This window comes from Nerophis ophidion, linkage group LG04 (assembly GCF_033978795.1).
Source record: "Nerophis ophidion isolate RoL-2023_Sa linkage group LG04, RoL_Noph_v1.0, whole genome shotgun sequence".
NCBI classification, from domain to species: Eukaryota; Metazoa; Chordata; class Actinopteri; order Syngnathiformes; family Syngnathidae; genus Nerophis; species Nerophis ophidion.
Genome location: NC_084614.1, coordinates 21,408,792 through 21,425,854, shown reverse-complemented (window position 1 = coordinate 21,425,854; position 17,063 = coordinate 21,408,792). Strand labels below are relative to the sequence as shown.

General features: G+C 40.1%; 1 protein-coding gene across 1 annotated transcript; it reads left to right on the top strand.

The window, feature by feature from the left end:
- The first annotated feature begins 6,838 nt into the window (after window positions 1-6,838).
- ssr2 (signal sequence receptor, beta) lies at window positions 6,839-14,995 on the top strand. Its single transcript, XM_061897408.1, has 6 exons — window positions 6,839-6,961; window positions 9,394-9,554; window positions 9,636-9,734; window positions 14,282-14,390; window positions 14,465-14,542; window positions 14,616-14,995. The coding sequence occupies exons 2-6, from the start codon at window positions 9,397-9,399 to the stop codon at window positions 14,724-14,726; spliced, it is 555 nt and encodes a 184-aa protein (XP_061753392.1). The 5' UTR covers window positions 6,839-6,961; window positions 9,394-9,396; the 3' UTR covers window positions 14,727-14,995.
- The last annotated feature ends 2,068 nt before the right edge of the window (window positions 14,996-17,063 follow it).

Sequence of the window (17,063 nt, the reverse complement as noted above, 5' to 3'; positions counted from 1 at the left end):
TGGAGTGTTTTATTTTTTTAGTTACTTTGCTGACGTTTTACTCAACAAAAGTGCACGTCAAAAACATACTAAAGTAAAAATACCAAAAAAAAAAGTAATTCATTTGAAAAGGAGCATCTTCTGTCTATTCCAAAAAGGGAAAAGGTAGCACAAGTTTCAAACTGAGGTATGACTTGTTAAATAAAAGTGTGAAACTAATCATCTTCCTGTAGACTAGAGCTGGGCAAATATTTTGACTAGGGGGCCACATTGAGAGAAAAAATGTGCCTGGGGGGCCTATGTGTGTATAAGTCAGGGGTCACCAACGCGGTGCCCACGGGCACCAGGTAGCCCGTAAGGACCAGATGAGTCGCTCGCTGGCCTGTTCTAAAAATAGCTCAAATAGCAGCACTTACCAGTGAGCTGCCTCTATTTTTTAAATTTTATTTATTTACTAGCAAGCTGGTCTCGCTTTGCTCGACATTTTTAATTCTAAGAGAGACAAAACTCAAATAGAATTTGAAAATGCAAGAAAACATATTAAAGACTTGATCTTCATTTGTTTAAATAAACTCTTTTTTTTTTTTTTACTTTGCTTCTTATAACTTTCAGAAAGACAATTTTAGAGAAAAAATACAACCTTAAAAATGATTTTAGGATTTTTAAACACATATACCTTTTTACCTATTAAATTCCTTCCTCTTCTTTCCTGACAATTTAAATCAATGTTCAAGTAATTTTTTTTTTATTGTAAAGAATAATAAATACATTTTAATTTAATTCTTCATTTTAGCTTCTGTTTTTTCGACGAAGAATATTTGTGAAATATTTCTTCAAACTTAGTATGATTAAAATAAAATGAAAATATCATGGCAAATCTAGAAAATCTGTAGAATCAAATTTAAATCTTATTAATGCGAAGGGCTACCAGTTTGATACACACTTAAATGAATTGCCAGAAATAGCCAATTTGCTCAATTTACCTTTAACTCTATGTTATTATTAATAATTAATGATATTTATCTTTGTGGAAACACTGATCATCTTAATGATTTCTCACAATAAATATATATTTTTGATGACATGTTTAAAATAGGTTAAAATCCAATCTGTACTTTGTTAGAATATTTAACAAATGGGACCAAGCTATATTTCTAACAAACATTTTCTAGATTTTCCAGAACAAAAATTTTAAAAGAAATTCAAAAGACTTTGAAATAAGATTTAAATTTGATTCTACAGATTTTCTAGATTGGCCAGAATATTTTTTTTGAATTGTAATCATAATAAGTTTGAAGAAATATTTCACAAATATTATTCGTTGAAAAAACAGAAGCTAAAATGAAGAATTAAATTAATATGTATAAATTATTCTTTACAATAAAAATAAAAAAATACTTGAACATTGATTTAAATTGTGAGGAAAGAAGAGGAAGGAATTTAAAAGGTAAAAAAGGTATACGTGTTTGAAAATCCTAAAATCATTTTTAAGGTTGTATTTTTTCTCTAAAATTGTCTTTCCGAAAGTTATAAGAAGCAAAGTAAAAAAATAAATGAATTTATTTAAACAAGTGAAGACCAAGTCTTTAAAATATTTTCTTGGATTTTCAAATTCTATTTGAGTTTTGTCTCTCTTAGAATTAAAAATGCCGAGCGAAGCGAGACCAGTTTGCTAGTAAATAAATACAATTTTAAAAATAGAGGCAGCTCACTGGTAAGTGCTGCTATTTGAGTTATTTTCAGAACAGGCCAGCGGGCGACTCATCTGGTCCTTGCGGGCTACCTGGTGCCCGCGGGCACTGCGTTGGTAACCCCTGAGTTAAAGTATCAATGATTATCACACACACAATAGGTGTGGATAAATGATCCTCTGCATTTGCCCCATCACCCTTGATCAACCCCTGGGAGGTGAGGCGAGCAGTGAGCAGCAGCGGGGGCCACGCCTGGGAATCATTTGGAGATTTAACCCCCTAATTCCAACCCTTGATGCTGATTGTCAAGCAGGGAGGTAATGGGTCCCATATTTATAGTGTGTTTGGGTCCATTTTTTCAGGAACACTAATACCAAAAGTCACAATGTCCGATAGAATTTTAAAAAAGTTATGACAGAACATCTCAAAAAAACAGAATGGAAGTTTTTTTTTACTGAATGGGACATCCAAAATGTTCATTAGAATAAAGAAAGTGGGATTTTCAATATTAAATATGAACAATAAAACATTGAATATAAACAACATACCTGCTCAGTGGCCTTGTAGTTAGAGTGTCCACCCTGAGATCGGTAGGTCGTGAGTTCAAACCCCCGGCCGAGTCATACCAAAGACTATAAATATGGGACCCATTACCTCCCTGCTTGGCACTCAGCATCAAGGGTTGGAATTGGGGGTTACATCACCAAGAGTTGGAAATGGGGGTTAAATCACCAAAATGATTCCGGAGCGTGGCCATCACTGCTGCTCACAGCTCCCCTCACATCCTAGGGGGTGGAACAAGGGGATGGGTGAAATGCAAAGGGTAATTTCACCACTCCTAGTGTGTGTGACTATCAGTGGTACTTTAACTTCAACATATGAACATCGCTCCTCGATAGACATCTTTTTTATCATTTCCTTCCTTACCCTTTGTAACTGAGCTATACTGTGTGGAACAATTTCCCATGTGGATCAAGAAAGTTTGTCTAAGTCTAACATGGCTCCTCCATAGACATATTTTACAATCAAGCAAAACACAACAAAAATGTAACAAACAGCAAAATATGAATGCAAAGCGTAATAAACACCTACAATATGATATATTATCACTATTATGCAGAAATTTGTTGTAAAAATTAACTTCAGCATCTGTTCCTGACACATGCGTTTCGGGTTAGCTGCCCTGAAAACAAACCCCGCCCACTCTGCTTTGTTCTTGATTGAGCTGCTAAATGGTAAATAGGTTATACCATACTTGCCAACCTTGAGACCTCCGATTTCGGGAGGTGGGGGTTGGGGGTGCGTGGTCGGGGGTGGGGTGGAGGCGTGGTTGGGGGCGCGGTTGGGGCGGGGGGCGTGGTTAAGAGGGGAGGAGTATAATTCACCAACTCTAGTATTTCATATATATATGTAAGAAATACTTGATTTTCAGTGAATTCTAGCTATATATATTTATTTTATTATATATATAAATAAAAGAAATAGTTGAATTTCAGACGGCACCTATCAAATACACAGTAATAAAAACACAGTTCTTCTACTAACTGTACTGTGCTTGCTGGTTACTAAAAAAAACTAAACACTTACCTTTCACTATTTGAGTAACCTTTGTTCTGCCATTTGCGTACATCTGCACAACCCCACGTAAATCGTTGGCCAATCAAAAAGCAACCCCATAACGCTATAGCCAACATTCACCAGGAGATGGCAACAGACAACATAGAATGACTCTATTACAGACGGCGTCGCCATGGTTGTAACTTCCTCGTTCTTCCGCTTCGTCTCTTTGTGTGTGCAGTTTATTATTAAAATCCGTAGATGTTGTAATTTGATTGGGCAGGCAAGCTGTTTATATATCAGGAAAGCGGACGTCAAAACAGGCTGTTCTCACTCATGTCCGCAAGGAGCTGGAGGGGGCGTGGCCTCTAGCTCCGGCTGAATTTCGGGAGAAAATTTCTTCCGGGAGATTTTCGGGAGAGGCGCTGAATTTCGGGAGTCTCCCGGAAAATACAGGAGGGTTGGCAAGTATGACGGTTATACTTGTATAGCGCTTTTCTACCTTCAAGGTACTTAAAGCGCTTTGACACGATTTCCACATTCACCCATTCACACACACATTCACACATTGATGACAGGAGTTGCCATGCAAGGCCTTAATCACGACCCATCAGAAGCAAGGGTGAAGTGTTTTACCCAAGGACGCAACGGACGAAGTTGGTAGAAGGTGGGGATCAAACCAGGAACCCTCAGGTTGCTGGCAAGGCCACTCTCAACTGTGCCACACCGTCAGCTGCTGTGACGTAGATTATCGTAATAACTCATACAACACTCAAAAGCGCAGATTCCAACCACTGAAACACTTTCTATGGTTCAAGACTTACAGTAATTCAAAAACACCATAATGGTGGCTACAGTTTTGATTTGAAAGGTTTAAAAAAATGATTAAGTACATCCAGCAGGCCGGATTGAAAGTCTTATTGGGCCGCACGTGGCCTGCGGGCCGTATTTTGCCCAAGTCTGTTTTAGACTTTATCGCCGTGGGATTATCTTTTCCAATTAAGTGAACTCCAATAGCTTAAAGAAACCATACTTATGTACAAAATACAGATTTTAAAACAAAATTCTAAATATACAATATCTTGTATGGAAGCCACTAAAAAGTACGTCTAGAACCGTACACAATACTTCTGTTGCTAGAATATTTTTTTGCCTGTCATTCTGCGAACAAGGTTTGTGTTGTGGTTTGTGCAGCCCTTTGAGACACTAGTGATTTAGGGCTATATAAGTTAACTGATTGATTGATTGATTGATAATGGCAAGTCATAATTATGACGGTCAAAAAAAGTTGAACTCATGAGATGAGTTAATTAATTATGAGATTAAAGACTAAGCATGACTTTATATTTCAAAATTTTGATTTGCATTGAGGTATTTTTTAGTGGCAGAAACGGGCTTCCATTCAAGTACGTTACAGGAGTATACTCCTGAAGTTTTGGTATGTTTACATGCACTACAAAAAAAAATATTGCATGGTTTTGGTTGAAACAGCTTTTTAAAACACATGCAAAAACCTTAATTAGGTTTTTTACTTTTAAAAGGTGTGTTGAACGAACATAGAAAACTCCCTTAAGTAATTAAGTAATGTGTTTTTTTTTTTTTTTTAAAAGAACAAAAAAAAAAAACGCCAAAGTGTCAAACAATTCCTCATGAAGTGGACTGAATTATTTTTTTAAAATCATTTAACGTGGCATTATTATTATCATATATATCAAGTTTCCCTTTACTTCAGAGCAATACAATATTAATATATTACAATATTAATTACAATATTTTTTCCAAGATGGCGCTGCTGTAGTGGCTGCTGTAGGCAGGAGCTCTGTGCTCTTGTGTCATCCTTTTGTGTTTCCCTCTTGTTTTCATGTGGTATTATCTTTTTTTGCATTTTGGTCCGGGACCCTTTGGGACTGTGTGACAAGGGGTGGCACTTTCGTGACCTCTGTGGTGCTTTTTTTTGTGGACTTCTAGATCTGCCTCCAGGGAGCCTTTTGGCCATGGAGACCAGCTGCAGGGTCTCTGCTACACCAGAGTCTGTTTGGATGTACTGGAGGAGATGCGGATGAGGGGACAGGACTGTGGAGCTAGCACTGAGCTACTGGGACGGAGAGGCTTCGCGGTGTCTTGGCTGGGTGAGCAGGTGTCGGACACCTCAGTCACCTTGGACGTATCCTCGCTCATCCATGCGGACTGGACACTGGCCGAGAGTGGAGTCGGCTGTCTTGGTTGCCTTGTTGGATCTGCTTCTGTCTCTGTCCATGCTCCCTCCTCCCCAGCGGACGATGGCGTGGAACACCGTAGAGGCCACCACAGTGGATATGTTTCTTTTACTTTTTATTCATAGCTGTAGGTAGAAGTGTCTGCTTGTATCTGCTGCTTTAATGTCTTTAATGTCCTCTGTGTTCTTTGATGTTTGATGTTTCCCTCTTACACACATGGAAGAGGGATGTGTACTATGGCTATGAGTTGTTGGTTTTTTTTTCCCTTGGCCTCAGTCTGCACCCCCACTCCAGGGCCTAGGCTAAGACCGATTTTTTAATTTTATTTTAATCTTCTATTTTTTTCTTCCCCCCAACTCCCCTTGTTTACCTGTATGTCATCTTTTTTGTAAGGGGCGCTGGAAGCCGGCAGACCCGTCAGCGATCCTGTTCTGTCTCCCTGTAATGTTTGTCTGATCTTGAATGGGATTGTGCTGAAAATTTTAATTTTCCTGAAGGAACTCTCCTGACGGAATAAATAAAGTACTATCTATCTATCTATCTATCTATCTATCTATCTATCTATTAATTTAAAACCTCTTCTCACTCCTGCACTTACCAAAGGCATGCGGTAAAAGTAACCATGCGCTAATTATTTCAAAACCTCTTCTCACGCCGGCACTTACCAAAGGCATGCAGTAAAAAGTTGAGTGTGATGTAAGCCTGGACCTTAAATCCTACTAAATAGCTCTTAATCTTCTTCCCTTTATGCGATTTCAAATTACCAGTATTGAAATCAGCCTCCTCCATTTTGAAAATGATGACAGAGGAAGTGTCACTCGTGACGTCACGAGTTTGACTAGGCGGTAATACTAAGCATGCGCTAATTATTTTGGGAAGCGAGTTTGACCTGGCAGTAATTCAAGGCAGGCGCATACTATATGCCCTGCGGCAATTCAAGGAAATACGGTAATTTTTATTCATATGATTTATGACCTAGTGTCAGGCTTGGATTAAAGAGTGGACTCAGATGCAGAGAGAAGGTTCTTAGTAAGGCTTTTATTTTGAAAAACTCTTAAACCTCCAGAGCCAGAGTAATACGCATACTATGAATAACCAAAAACTGTCAGTTCCAAAAGGGGTCAATCGAAAATCACTCCTAAAAAGGAGAAAAATACCAACAAAAAGACGAACTATAATTAGTGTCGTATCTGCTATGAAAAACTTAGACGCCCCTGAGTATATACAAATGTACATACAGGACATAAGATCAAATCAAAAATACATGTTTCTATCTTTTTCTCTATCGAATCGATTCTTTAGCCCTTTATGTTAACAATAAAACAAAACCCTCGAAACAATAATGTTAACCAAAACGAGAAAACGCAGTATCACCTCCAAGCCACTACGGGCGCTGTGGAATCATCACGCTTACTGATAGCGCTTCCGGGTACACGTCATGTCAACTGGAGTTTTTAAGTTCTGCGCCTGCGCGTCGCCAACTCCTTTGCTGTTTAGGACTGGAAGAGACTACAGACGGTAACAATCTCACCTTCTTTTTCTCGGTTTCTTACCAAACTGCGCTTTTATTTAACGCTAGTATTTTATGAACGGATATTTAAACGTTATTGTTGGATGGTTTGGCGTCGGAGAGTGTTGTTATATTAGAGTAACAGTGCGGCATTGCAGGATAGCGTAGGTCCACGTAAGCGTCGTCTGACATTGAAGTGTATCCTATGTTATGTTATGTTAGCCACCTCAACTTTGACCAGACACTCTTAATAAAGTCACTTAAATTTTAAATGTAAACTATACAATGTGGTCAGGCTTGCTTAAAATGCTATATGTTTTTGGTGGGAGTTTGTTACACATCTATGACACTGTATTATTCAATGTCAATCAATCAATCAATGTTTATTTATATAGCCCTAAGTCACAAGTGCCTCAAAGGGCTGCACAAACCACAAGGACCTCCTCAGTAGGGCCTACATAAAGGCAAGGAAAAACTCACCCCAGTGGGACGTTGACCATGATGACTATGAGAAACCTTGGAGAGGACCACATATGTGAGCAAACCCCCTCTCCCCCTAGGGCAGGAGTCGGCAACCCGCGGCTCCGTCTTTGGCAACTCTGATGCGGCTCAGTTGCATAAACACCGACCCCCCAGACTGTTACGGGGGGATTCCGAATTCCGGGGTCAACGTTCTCCGATTTTCACTCGGACTACAACTTTGAGGGCATGCCGTGATGGCTTTACTTTTAACGTCCTCTACCACTTGTCATCGCGCCTGCCTTTCACGCAATGCTATCTGCGTGCCGACCAGACGCATGCATTTCGCTGCTCCTATCTTCACATGTACAAGATTGCAAGGCATACTAGGTGATACAGTTTACACTGAAGGTTGTGATACAAACAACTTTAACACTCTTACTAATATGCACCACACTGTGAACCCACACCAAACAAGAATGCAAACACATTTCGGGAGAACATCCTCACAGTAACACAACATAAACGCAACACAACAAATACCCAGAATCCTTTGCATCCACGACTCTTCCTGACTATATTTTACACCTCCGCGCCCCCAAACCCGCCCGCCTCAACCGACGCATGGAGGGGGGGAGGGTGGCGGTTTGTTGTTAGTGGGGTGTATAATATAGTCAAGAATAGTCATGGATGCAAAGGATTATGGGTATTTGTTGTGTTGCGTTTATGTTGTTACTGTGAGGATGTTCTCCCGAAATGTGTTTGTCATTCTTGTTTGGTGTGGGTTCACAGTGTGGTGCATATTAGTAAGAGTGTTAAAGTTGTTTATATCACAACCTTCAGTGTAACCTGTATCACCCAGTATGCCTTGCGGCCGTGTAGGTGTACCTATGGAGGCCACATACAGCATGTTACTGGACTAGCAAGGTGTTTGTACATGTTGTAGAAGGTGTCTAAGGCAATGGCTTCACATCAAGCCCTTATCATTGTTATCTGGGTGACCACCAGCAGAGATTCACGAGAATGGTTGCGGCTCCCATTGTCTTCATTATTTTGTGAAACGGATCAAAATGGCTCTTTGAGTGGTAAAGGTTGCCGACCCCTGGCCTAGGGGATCGAAAGCAATGGATGTCGAGCGGATATAACATGATATCGTGAAAGTCCAATCCATAGTGGATCTAACGTAACCGTGAGAATCAAGTCCAAAGTGGATCCAATATAGTAGCGAGACTCCCATCCAAAGTGGAGCCAGCAGGAAACCATCCCAAACGGAGGGGGTTTAGCAGCGCAGAGATGTCCCCAACCGATACACAGGCCAGCGGTCCATCTTGGGTCCCGACTCTGGACGAGCGGTCCATCCTGGGTCCCGATTTTGGACAGCCAGTACTTCATCCATGGCCACCGGACCGGACCCACTCCACAAGGGAGGGGGGGACATAGGAGAAAAAGAAAATAAATGGCAGATCAACTGGTCTAAAAAGGGGGTCTATTTAAAGGCTAGAATATACAAATAAGTTTTAAGATGAGACTTAAATGCTTCTACTGAGGTAGCATCTCGAACTGTTACCAGGAGGGCATTCCAGAGTACTGGAGCCGGAACAGAAAACGCTCTATAGCCCGCAGCCTTTTTTTTGGGCTCTGGGAATCACTAATAAGCCGGAGTCCTTTGAACGCAGATTTATGCCGGTACAAATGGTACAATACAATCGGCAAGATAGGATGGAGCTAGACCGTGTAGTATTTTATATGTAAGTAGTAAAACCTTAAAGTCACATCTTAAGTGCACAGGAAGCCAGTGCAGGTGAGCCATTATAGGCGTAATATGATCAAACTTTCTTGTTCTTGTCAAAAGTCTAGCAGCCGCATTTTGTACCAACTGTAATCTTTTAATGCTAGATATGGGGAGACCCGAAAATAATACCTTACAGTAATCTTAACCGCCTTTAGCATCATGTTGCCATGTTGTTGTTGTTTTTTGCAGACCATGAAGACGCTGCACGTCTTGTTGCTTCTGGCCCTGCTCGCCTTGGGCTCCGGAGAAGAAGGAGCCCGTTTGCTGGCGTCCAAATCCTTGCTCAACCGTTATGCCGTGGAGGGTCGTGACCTGACCCTGCAATATAACATCTACAACGTGGGCTCCAGGTTGAAACATTATTAGCCCGGTGCTATTTTCCCCACGACGTGGAATGCAAGCGTACGACTGATGTTTGTATTCTTTTGCAGTGCCGCCCTGGAGGTAGAGCTGTCGGACGATTCCTTCCCTCCTGAGGACTTTGGAATCGTTTCGGGAATGCTGAACGTGAAATGGGACAGGATTGCACCGTATCCTTTGCATATTTTTTTTTGGTCCTGTCCAGGTTCTCAGGTAAATCATATAGTTGATGTAGATGACCATATCGGCTGTTCAGATTTACTTTACAAAAGAGTAGTGTAGGATACTTCTCTTGTTGCCTTATTTGAATTTGACTTTATTAAATGTATTTATATTATCATTTGGTGCAGCAGGGCTGGAGCAGGAGGGGATAGAAAGAGAAAAAAAGGAAGACAGAGGGGGAAATTGTGGGGATAAGAGGGGGATTAGACAGAAAGACAAAAACAACAGCAATCACAACAAAAACAACAACAACAACAATAGAACAACACCAGCACATACGATATGTACAAATATGATAGTAAAAGTGATAGCATAGAAGCAGTTAGTGAAATAAATAATGATATAGAAATGACAATGAGCATTTTTACTCTACAACTGGAGCAATACAAATACCAATAGAAAAAGCGCTATTGATCATGAACAATACCAATAGTTTACCTCTATTATCAACAATACAGTTGTTCAAATGCAACAATACCAGGCATGGGATTTTTCCGTATAAAGTCGGAATTCCATCTTTTTTAATCTCGGGGGGGGAAAAATTTTTATCGACCCATCAACTACGGCGTAATATATTACGCCGTAGTTGATGGGTCGATATGTTCCTTGTGACCAATCAGAACATCTGTTATCACCGCCATTTTCCAAATGTAAAAGATGTCGGTTCTCGAGAGAAAGGACGCTTCACGAGTAAAAGAAATTGATAAACATGTCAAAAATAAGTTTCGATGGGACTGGATGGAAAGGGAAATCACTGATACTGTTGGGAAGAAGGAAGTTACGACTTTGTTCGGCGATTTTATTCGGAAAATCGATCGTCCCGGAAAAGTTTTGTGCACGTGATGTCATGATAATATTGACTATGGATCACAAGGTTTCAAGGCTTTGGAAGTATATGCAAAACGGCAAAAACATATGAAACAACTTGAAGCAAGGAAAACGAACTTTTCACTAGCTGGTACTTTTGGATGTCAACCGAAAGTGAGCAAACCTTACGGACTTGATCCTTTGTTTACATCGACAACTGCCGTGGAAATCGAGAGGAAAGATCCACCCAAACGACCCACTTCAGTTGCAGACAGGGTAGTTAATAATGAGGTAAGCTAAAAAATATTTGCTTGCGAAATACGCATGTTTGTTTTAAATATTAACCAATTATTGCTTTGCGAAATATAAATGGGTTTTTCTAAAAATAAAAAGCCACGTGAAAATATATTATGAAATTACAAAAATTCAAAGAGACGCATTATTGATTCCAGTTAACAATTTATTTGAAATAAATTTGCATATAATACTATTTTGTAATATAAAGTTCTTATTGTATTATTCTTATGTAGTCTCATGTTAGGGAATGTTAGGGCTCTCCGAGCAAGTAAATGTGTGAAGTGAACTGAAGTAATCTGGAATAATGTAGATAACACTGATCAATGTGACACCTGAGGATGTGAAATGAACACAAGATGTTAATATTAGTGACTAAATACTGTTGGGACTGAACCATATACAGTGATTCATTAGGATAATTGGGGTATGTATGTTCTATTAATGATGTTTTCATGTTTTTAAACACTAAAATATTTTCTTCAAATGGTGCTGTTTTTGTTCATTTTAGAATGGTGAAAACCATGAGCTTCGGGGGACGTTGCCCCCCTTGTCTCCACACCAGGGCACCGCCCTGCACCTGGTGTGGAGACAATTTTCCGGGGGTCTTCGTCCCCCAGACCCCCGGAAATTTTTTCAGTCTTTTTCATTGTGGTCAAATCACATGCCTGCAATATGGTAACTAGAGGGATAAAAAAAAAAAAAAGGAATACCGAAAGATGGAGGGGAAGAGAGAGAGGTAACCTATATTAATCTTGTAGATTGTTATAGTAACAATGGGTTAAGCTTTGTCAGTATGCCATGTTGTACCCAGTTTACCCTAGGGCAACAACATTGATATATGTTTGATGAAACGTGATTATGAGTGTATTGTATATGAACAGAATGTGGATATGAATGTTTGTACAGTAAATGTATATGTAAAGTATATGTATGTTTGTTTGTACAGTGAATGTATATGTACAGTATGTGTATGTTTGTACCGTGAATGTGCGTGTAGATGGACGAACTTGGAGTATGTAGGTATGTACTGTATCTGGGAGTGTTTTAGGATGTTATTTTTAGGTTTGAGGAGTCAAATCTGTGATGACAGCTCGTCAAACACACCTTGGCTCCACATTGTGACAGATTTTCTTAACCATCATTAATTTGTTTTGTACCTGCTCTGCAGTAACTTCACTGTGCGAGCTGTTGTTGTCATGGCCTGGGGTGTTTGTTTACTTCCTCAACTTCAGAGAGTATCAGGTATCAATTAGTTGTAATTAGACATGTCTGATAATATCAAGCCGATAAATGCTTTGAAATGTGATTTCTGAAATTATCGGTATCGGTTTCAAAAAGTAAAATTTATGACTTTTTAAAACGCCTCTGTACGGAGTGGTACACGGACGTAGGGAGAAGTACAGAGCGCCAATAAACCTTAAAGGCACTGCCTTTGCGTGCCGTTCCAATCACTTTATATCTACTGCTTTTCACACACACACGAGTGAATGCAACGCATACTTGGTCAACAGCCATACAGGTCACACTGAGGGTGGCCGTATAAACAACTTTAACACTGTTACAAATATGCGGCACACAGTGAACCCACACCAAACAAAAATGTCAAAACACATTTCGGGAGAACATACGCACCATAACACAACAGAACAAATAACCATAATCCCTTGCAGCACTAACTCTTCCGGGACGCTACAGTATACACCCCCCACGCTATCTCCTAAGCTCTAACCCCGCCCACCTCAACCTCCTCATGCTCTCTCACGGAGAGCATGTCTCAAATTCCAAGCTGCTTTTTTGAAGCATGTTAAAAAAAATAATGCACTTTGTGACTTCAGTTATAAATATGGCAGTGCCATGTGGCATTTTTTTCCATAACTTCAGTTGATTTATTTTGGAAAACTTTCTTACATTGTTTAATGCATCCAGCGGGGGCGTCACAACAAAATTAGGCATAATAATGTGATAATTCCGCGACTGCATATATCGGTATCGGTTGATATCGGAATCGGTAATTAAGAGTTGGACAATATCAGATATCGGCAAAAAAGCCATTATCGGACATCTATAGTTGTAATACTTGTATGATATTTTTAATCATTGCTTTTACGTGTTTTAAACAAGCACAACTGAACTGATCCAATGCCCAATGCACATGTTTGATTGAGTGCAGAGTTGCGCGATATAAATTATACATATAGATTTAGCCAATGACAGTTTGTAATACCATCGCCATATCGTGATAATGCATGTTAATGACACATTCTAGCTCTGTCCTGGAAATTTGAAAGCAACAAGCAAACAAAAGCGTTCTCAACGTAACGTAGCATCCTCGATGGCGAGCTAGAGCCTCATGTCCCTCCACAGTGCAGCTCCTAAATCACCAATCTAAACTTAAAGTTTTTTTTATAGAGGTATTATTATCAATAGCTAAACATGCTACACTACACACCATTGAAGGATACATAAAAAGCAAAGCTAACTGCTAAGCCGGAGCCCTTGAATGTAAACGGGGGTGTGCTGATTGATACAGATATCAACAGTAACGATACCATTACCAATATCAGGTAATGGTCGATACAATGTTTTATTATCACAACATTTTTGTGTGGTTTTTGTTATTGTTTACAAACTCAGAAAAAAAGAGCCGATAATAGTTTTCGCTTTTGTGTACCTATTTTGCACTAATGACTTTATTATAAATGTATGGAATAGAAGGGAATAAGGAAATTGTATAAATATTAATTCATATTGTTACACTGCCTTTTTGTTTTTGTGGGATTACAAAAATGTAAGTTAATGATACTTTTAAATATATGAACATTGCTATGACCAATACTGCGCCTGTGACTACTTGGTGTTGGATCGATACCCAAATTTGTAGTATTGCCCAAAACTAATGTTCAATATCCAAGCAGCAGAAGAATATGTGTTTTGTTAAATTTTAGCAGAAGTGTAGATGGATCCGCATTAAAGAAGAAAGTAACCAGATATTAACAGTAAATAAGCAATTAGGTGAATAAATACAGCTTGAAATAACACAGTATGTTATGGCTTAATTAGGAGCCTTTGTTTTGGCGTTGAAATAATTATATTATAATTTATTCATCCATCCATTTTCTACCGCTTATTCCCTTCGGGGTCGCGGGGTGTGCTGGAGCTTATCTCAGCTACAATCGGGCGGAAGGCGGGACACACCCTGGACAAGTTGCTACATCATCGCATGCCAACACAGATAGACAGACAACATTCACACTCACATTCACACTAGGGCCTTATATGCAAAATTATATGTTGTTTTTGCAGAAGGTTGCAATGTATATCGCAATATAGATTTTAGGCCATGTCGCCCATCCCTGATTGAGGCTGTTGTCCTTAACGTGAGGACATTCAGAGCCAGCAACGTGTCTCACACCGTTGTGTTGCGACCCCTAAAGGCCGGCTACTTTAACTTCACCTCGGCCTCCGTCAGCTACCTCGCTCAGGAGGGCGGGCAAGTTGTGGTAAAGATCACCTTTATTTTTGGGGGATTTATTCAAATGAAAGCGTACAGTGAGGTGACGATGATTTGTCTCAGGTTGGCTACACCAGTGCACCCGGTCAAGGCGGCATCCTCGCTCAAAGGGAGTTCGATCGTCGCTTTTCCCCGCATTATGTAAGTTTCACAGTCTCACGCAACACTTTTCTGTACTCTGATGCTCCATGCTTTCGTGTTTGCTCTGTTTTAGTTGGACTGGGCCGCCTTCGGTGTGATGACGTTGCCCTCCATCGGCATCCCGCTCCTCCTCTGGTACTCCAGCAAGAGGAAGTACGACTCTCCAAAGGCGAAGAAGAACTGAGAGGACTGGGGGAGATGAGGGGGAGGGCAGATCTATAAAGGGTTAATAAAGTGGGCGCAGGATCTTTGAGAAGCTTAATAACCCATATTGGGGGTGAAAGGTGAACGCAAAAGTACAGCGACCGTTTTGTGTAATTTGATCAAGTAAATTGATGACGTCATGTGGAGGCGAACAATTACAGTGTCAGTTATTTACTATAACTGTAATGTATTTTTTTTGAAGTTATTGGACTTCAATATTAATAAAAACGAGATGTTTTTTTAACAAAACAGGTCCGTTTTTTTTTTTACTCAATTTACTGGATTGAAATAATAAATGGCTGCATTTAATGATATATATTCATGTACGTATAAAAAACTAAACTCTGAGCTACTGTAAATACTATCTTAGTATATACAATCATCTTTCGGCACAACGCGCTTTCAATTTTGCAGCCTCACTCTCGGTTTTTCAAAATACTGTATATTTAAATATTACATTTTACTATGGCCTTTTAAAGGCCTACTGAAATTAGATTTTCCTATTCAAACGGGGATAGCAGGTCCATTCTATGAGTCATACTTGATCATTTTGCGATATTGCCATATTTTTGCTGAAAGGATTTAGTAGAGAACAACGACGATTAAGTTCGCAACTTTCGGTCGCTAATAAAAAAGCCTTGCCTAGACGATGTGCGCGTGACGTCACCGGTGTGAGGGCTCCTCACATTGTTTATAATGTGAGCCACCAGCAGTAAGAGCAATTCGGACCGAGAAAGCGACGATTTCCCCATTAATTTGAGCGAGGATGAAAGATTCGTGGATGAGGAAAGTTAGAGTGAAGCACTAAAAAAAAAAAAGGCGGCGGCAGTGGGAGCGTTTCAGATGTAGTTAGACACATTTACTAGGATAATTCTGGAAAATCCCTTATCTGCTTATTGTGTTAATAGTGAGATTACAAAGTCATACCTGAAAGTCGGATGGCTGCGGTGAACGCCAGTGTCTCTGAGAGAAGCCGAGGAGCCAAGATCACAGCTGCCTTTTTGAGCTGCAGGATGAGGTCGCGTAATCCACTCAAGTCTTCGGTAAGAGCCGACGTAATATCACAATTTTCCCATCCAAAAACTTGCAGGTTGACGAAGAGAAACATGTTCGCTTGACCGCTCTGTGTTAAAGCTTCACAACAAACAAAAAACAACGGCTGTGTCTCGGTTGCTAATGGCAGCTGCAATCCACCGCTTCCTACCAACAGCATTCTTATTTCATGTGTCCATTATTAATTGAACACATTGCAAAAGATTCAGCAACACAGATGTCCAAAATACTGTGTAATTGCGCGATGAAAAGAGACGACTTTTAGCCGTAAGTGGCATCATACGCGTCATCATTCCGCAACGTTTTCAATAGGAAACTCAGCGGGAAATTTTTTATTGTAATTTAGTAAACTAAAAAGGCCGTGTTGGCATGTGTTGCAATGTTAATATTTCATCATTGATATATAAACTATCAGACTGCGTGGTCGGTAGTAGTGGGTTTCAGTAGGCCTTTAATTAAAAGTATGCGTATTTGGGCAAATGTTTCTTGTTTGGCCCAAATAAAGCATTTAAGGATAAAAAATTAATTAACTTCAATGAACCTCCTGCATTTGAAACAATTGTATTGTTGATAATTGATAATTATCAATAGTGTTATATCTATTTGTATTTATATTGTTCCATTCATAATACAATAATGTTCATTGTCATTTCTGTGTTATTACTAATTACTTCACCAACTGGCTCTTTGCTATCATTTTTAATATCATATTCAGCCTTCCTGGTAAGGTCTATTCAGGTGTACTGGAGAGGAGAATACGCCGGATAGTTGAACCTCGGATTCAGGAGGAATAGTGTGGTTTTCATCCTGGTCGTGGAACTGTGGACCAGCTCTATACTCTCGGCAGGGTCCTTGAGGGTGCATGGGAGTTTGCCCAACCAGTCTACATGTGCTTTGTGGACTTGGAGAAGGCATTCGAACGTGTACCCTGGGAAGTCCTGTGGGGAGTGCTCAGAGAGTATGGGGTATCGGACTGTCTTATTGTGGCGGTCCGCTCCCTATACGATCAGTGTCAGAGCTTGGTCCGCATTGCCGGCAGTAAGTCGAACACATTTCCAGTGAGGGTTGGACTGCGCCAAGGCTGTCCTTTGTCACCGATTCTGTTCATAACTTTTATGGACAGAATTTCTAGGCGCAGTCAAGGCGTTGAGGGGATCTGGTTTGGTGGCTGCAGGATTAGGTCTCTGCTTTTTCCAGATGATGTGGTCCTGATGGCTTCATCTGGCCAGGATCTTCAGCTCTCACAGGATCGGCGACTGAAGCG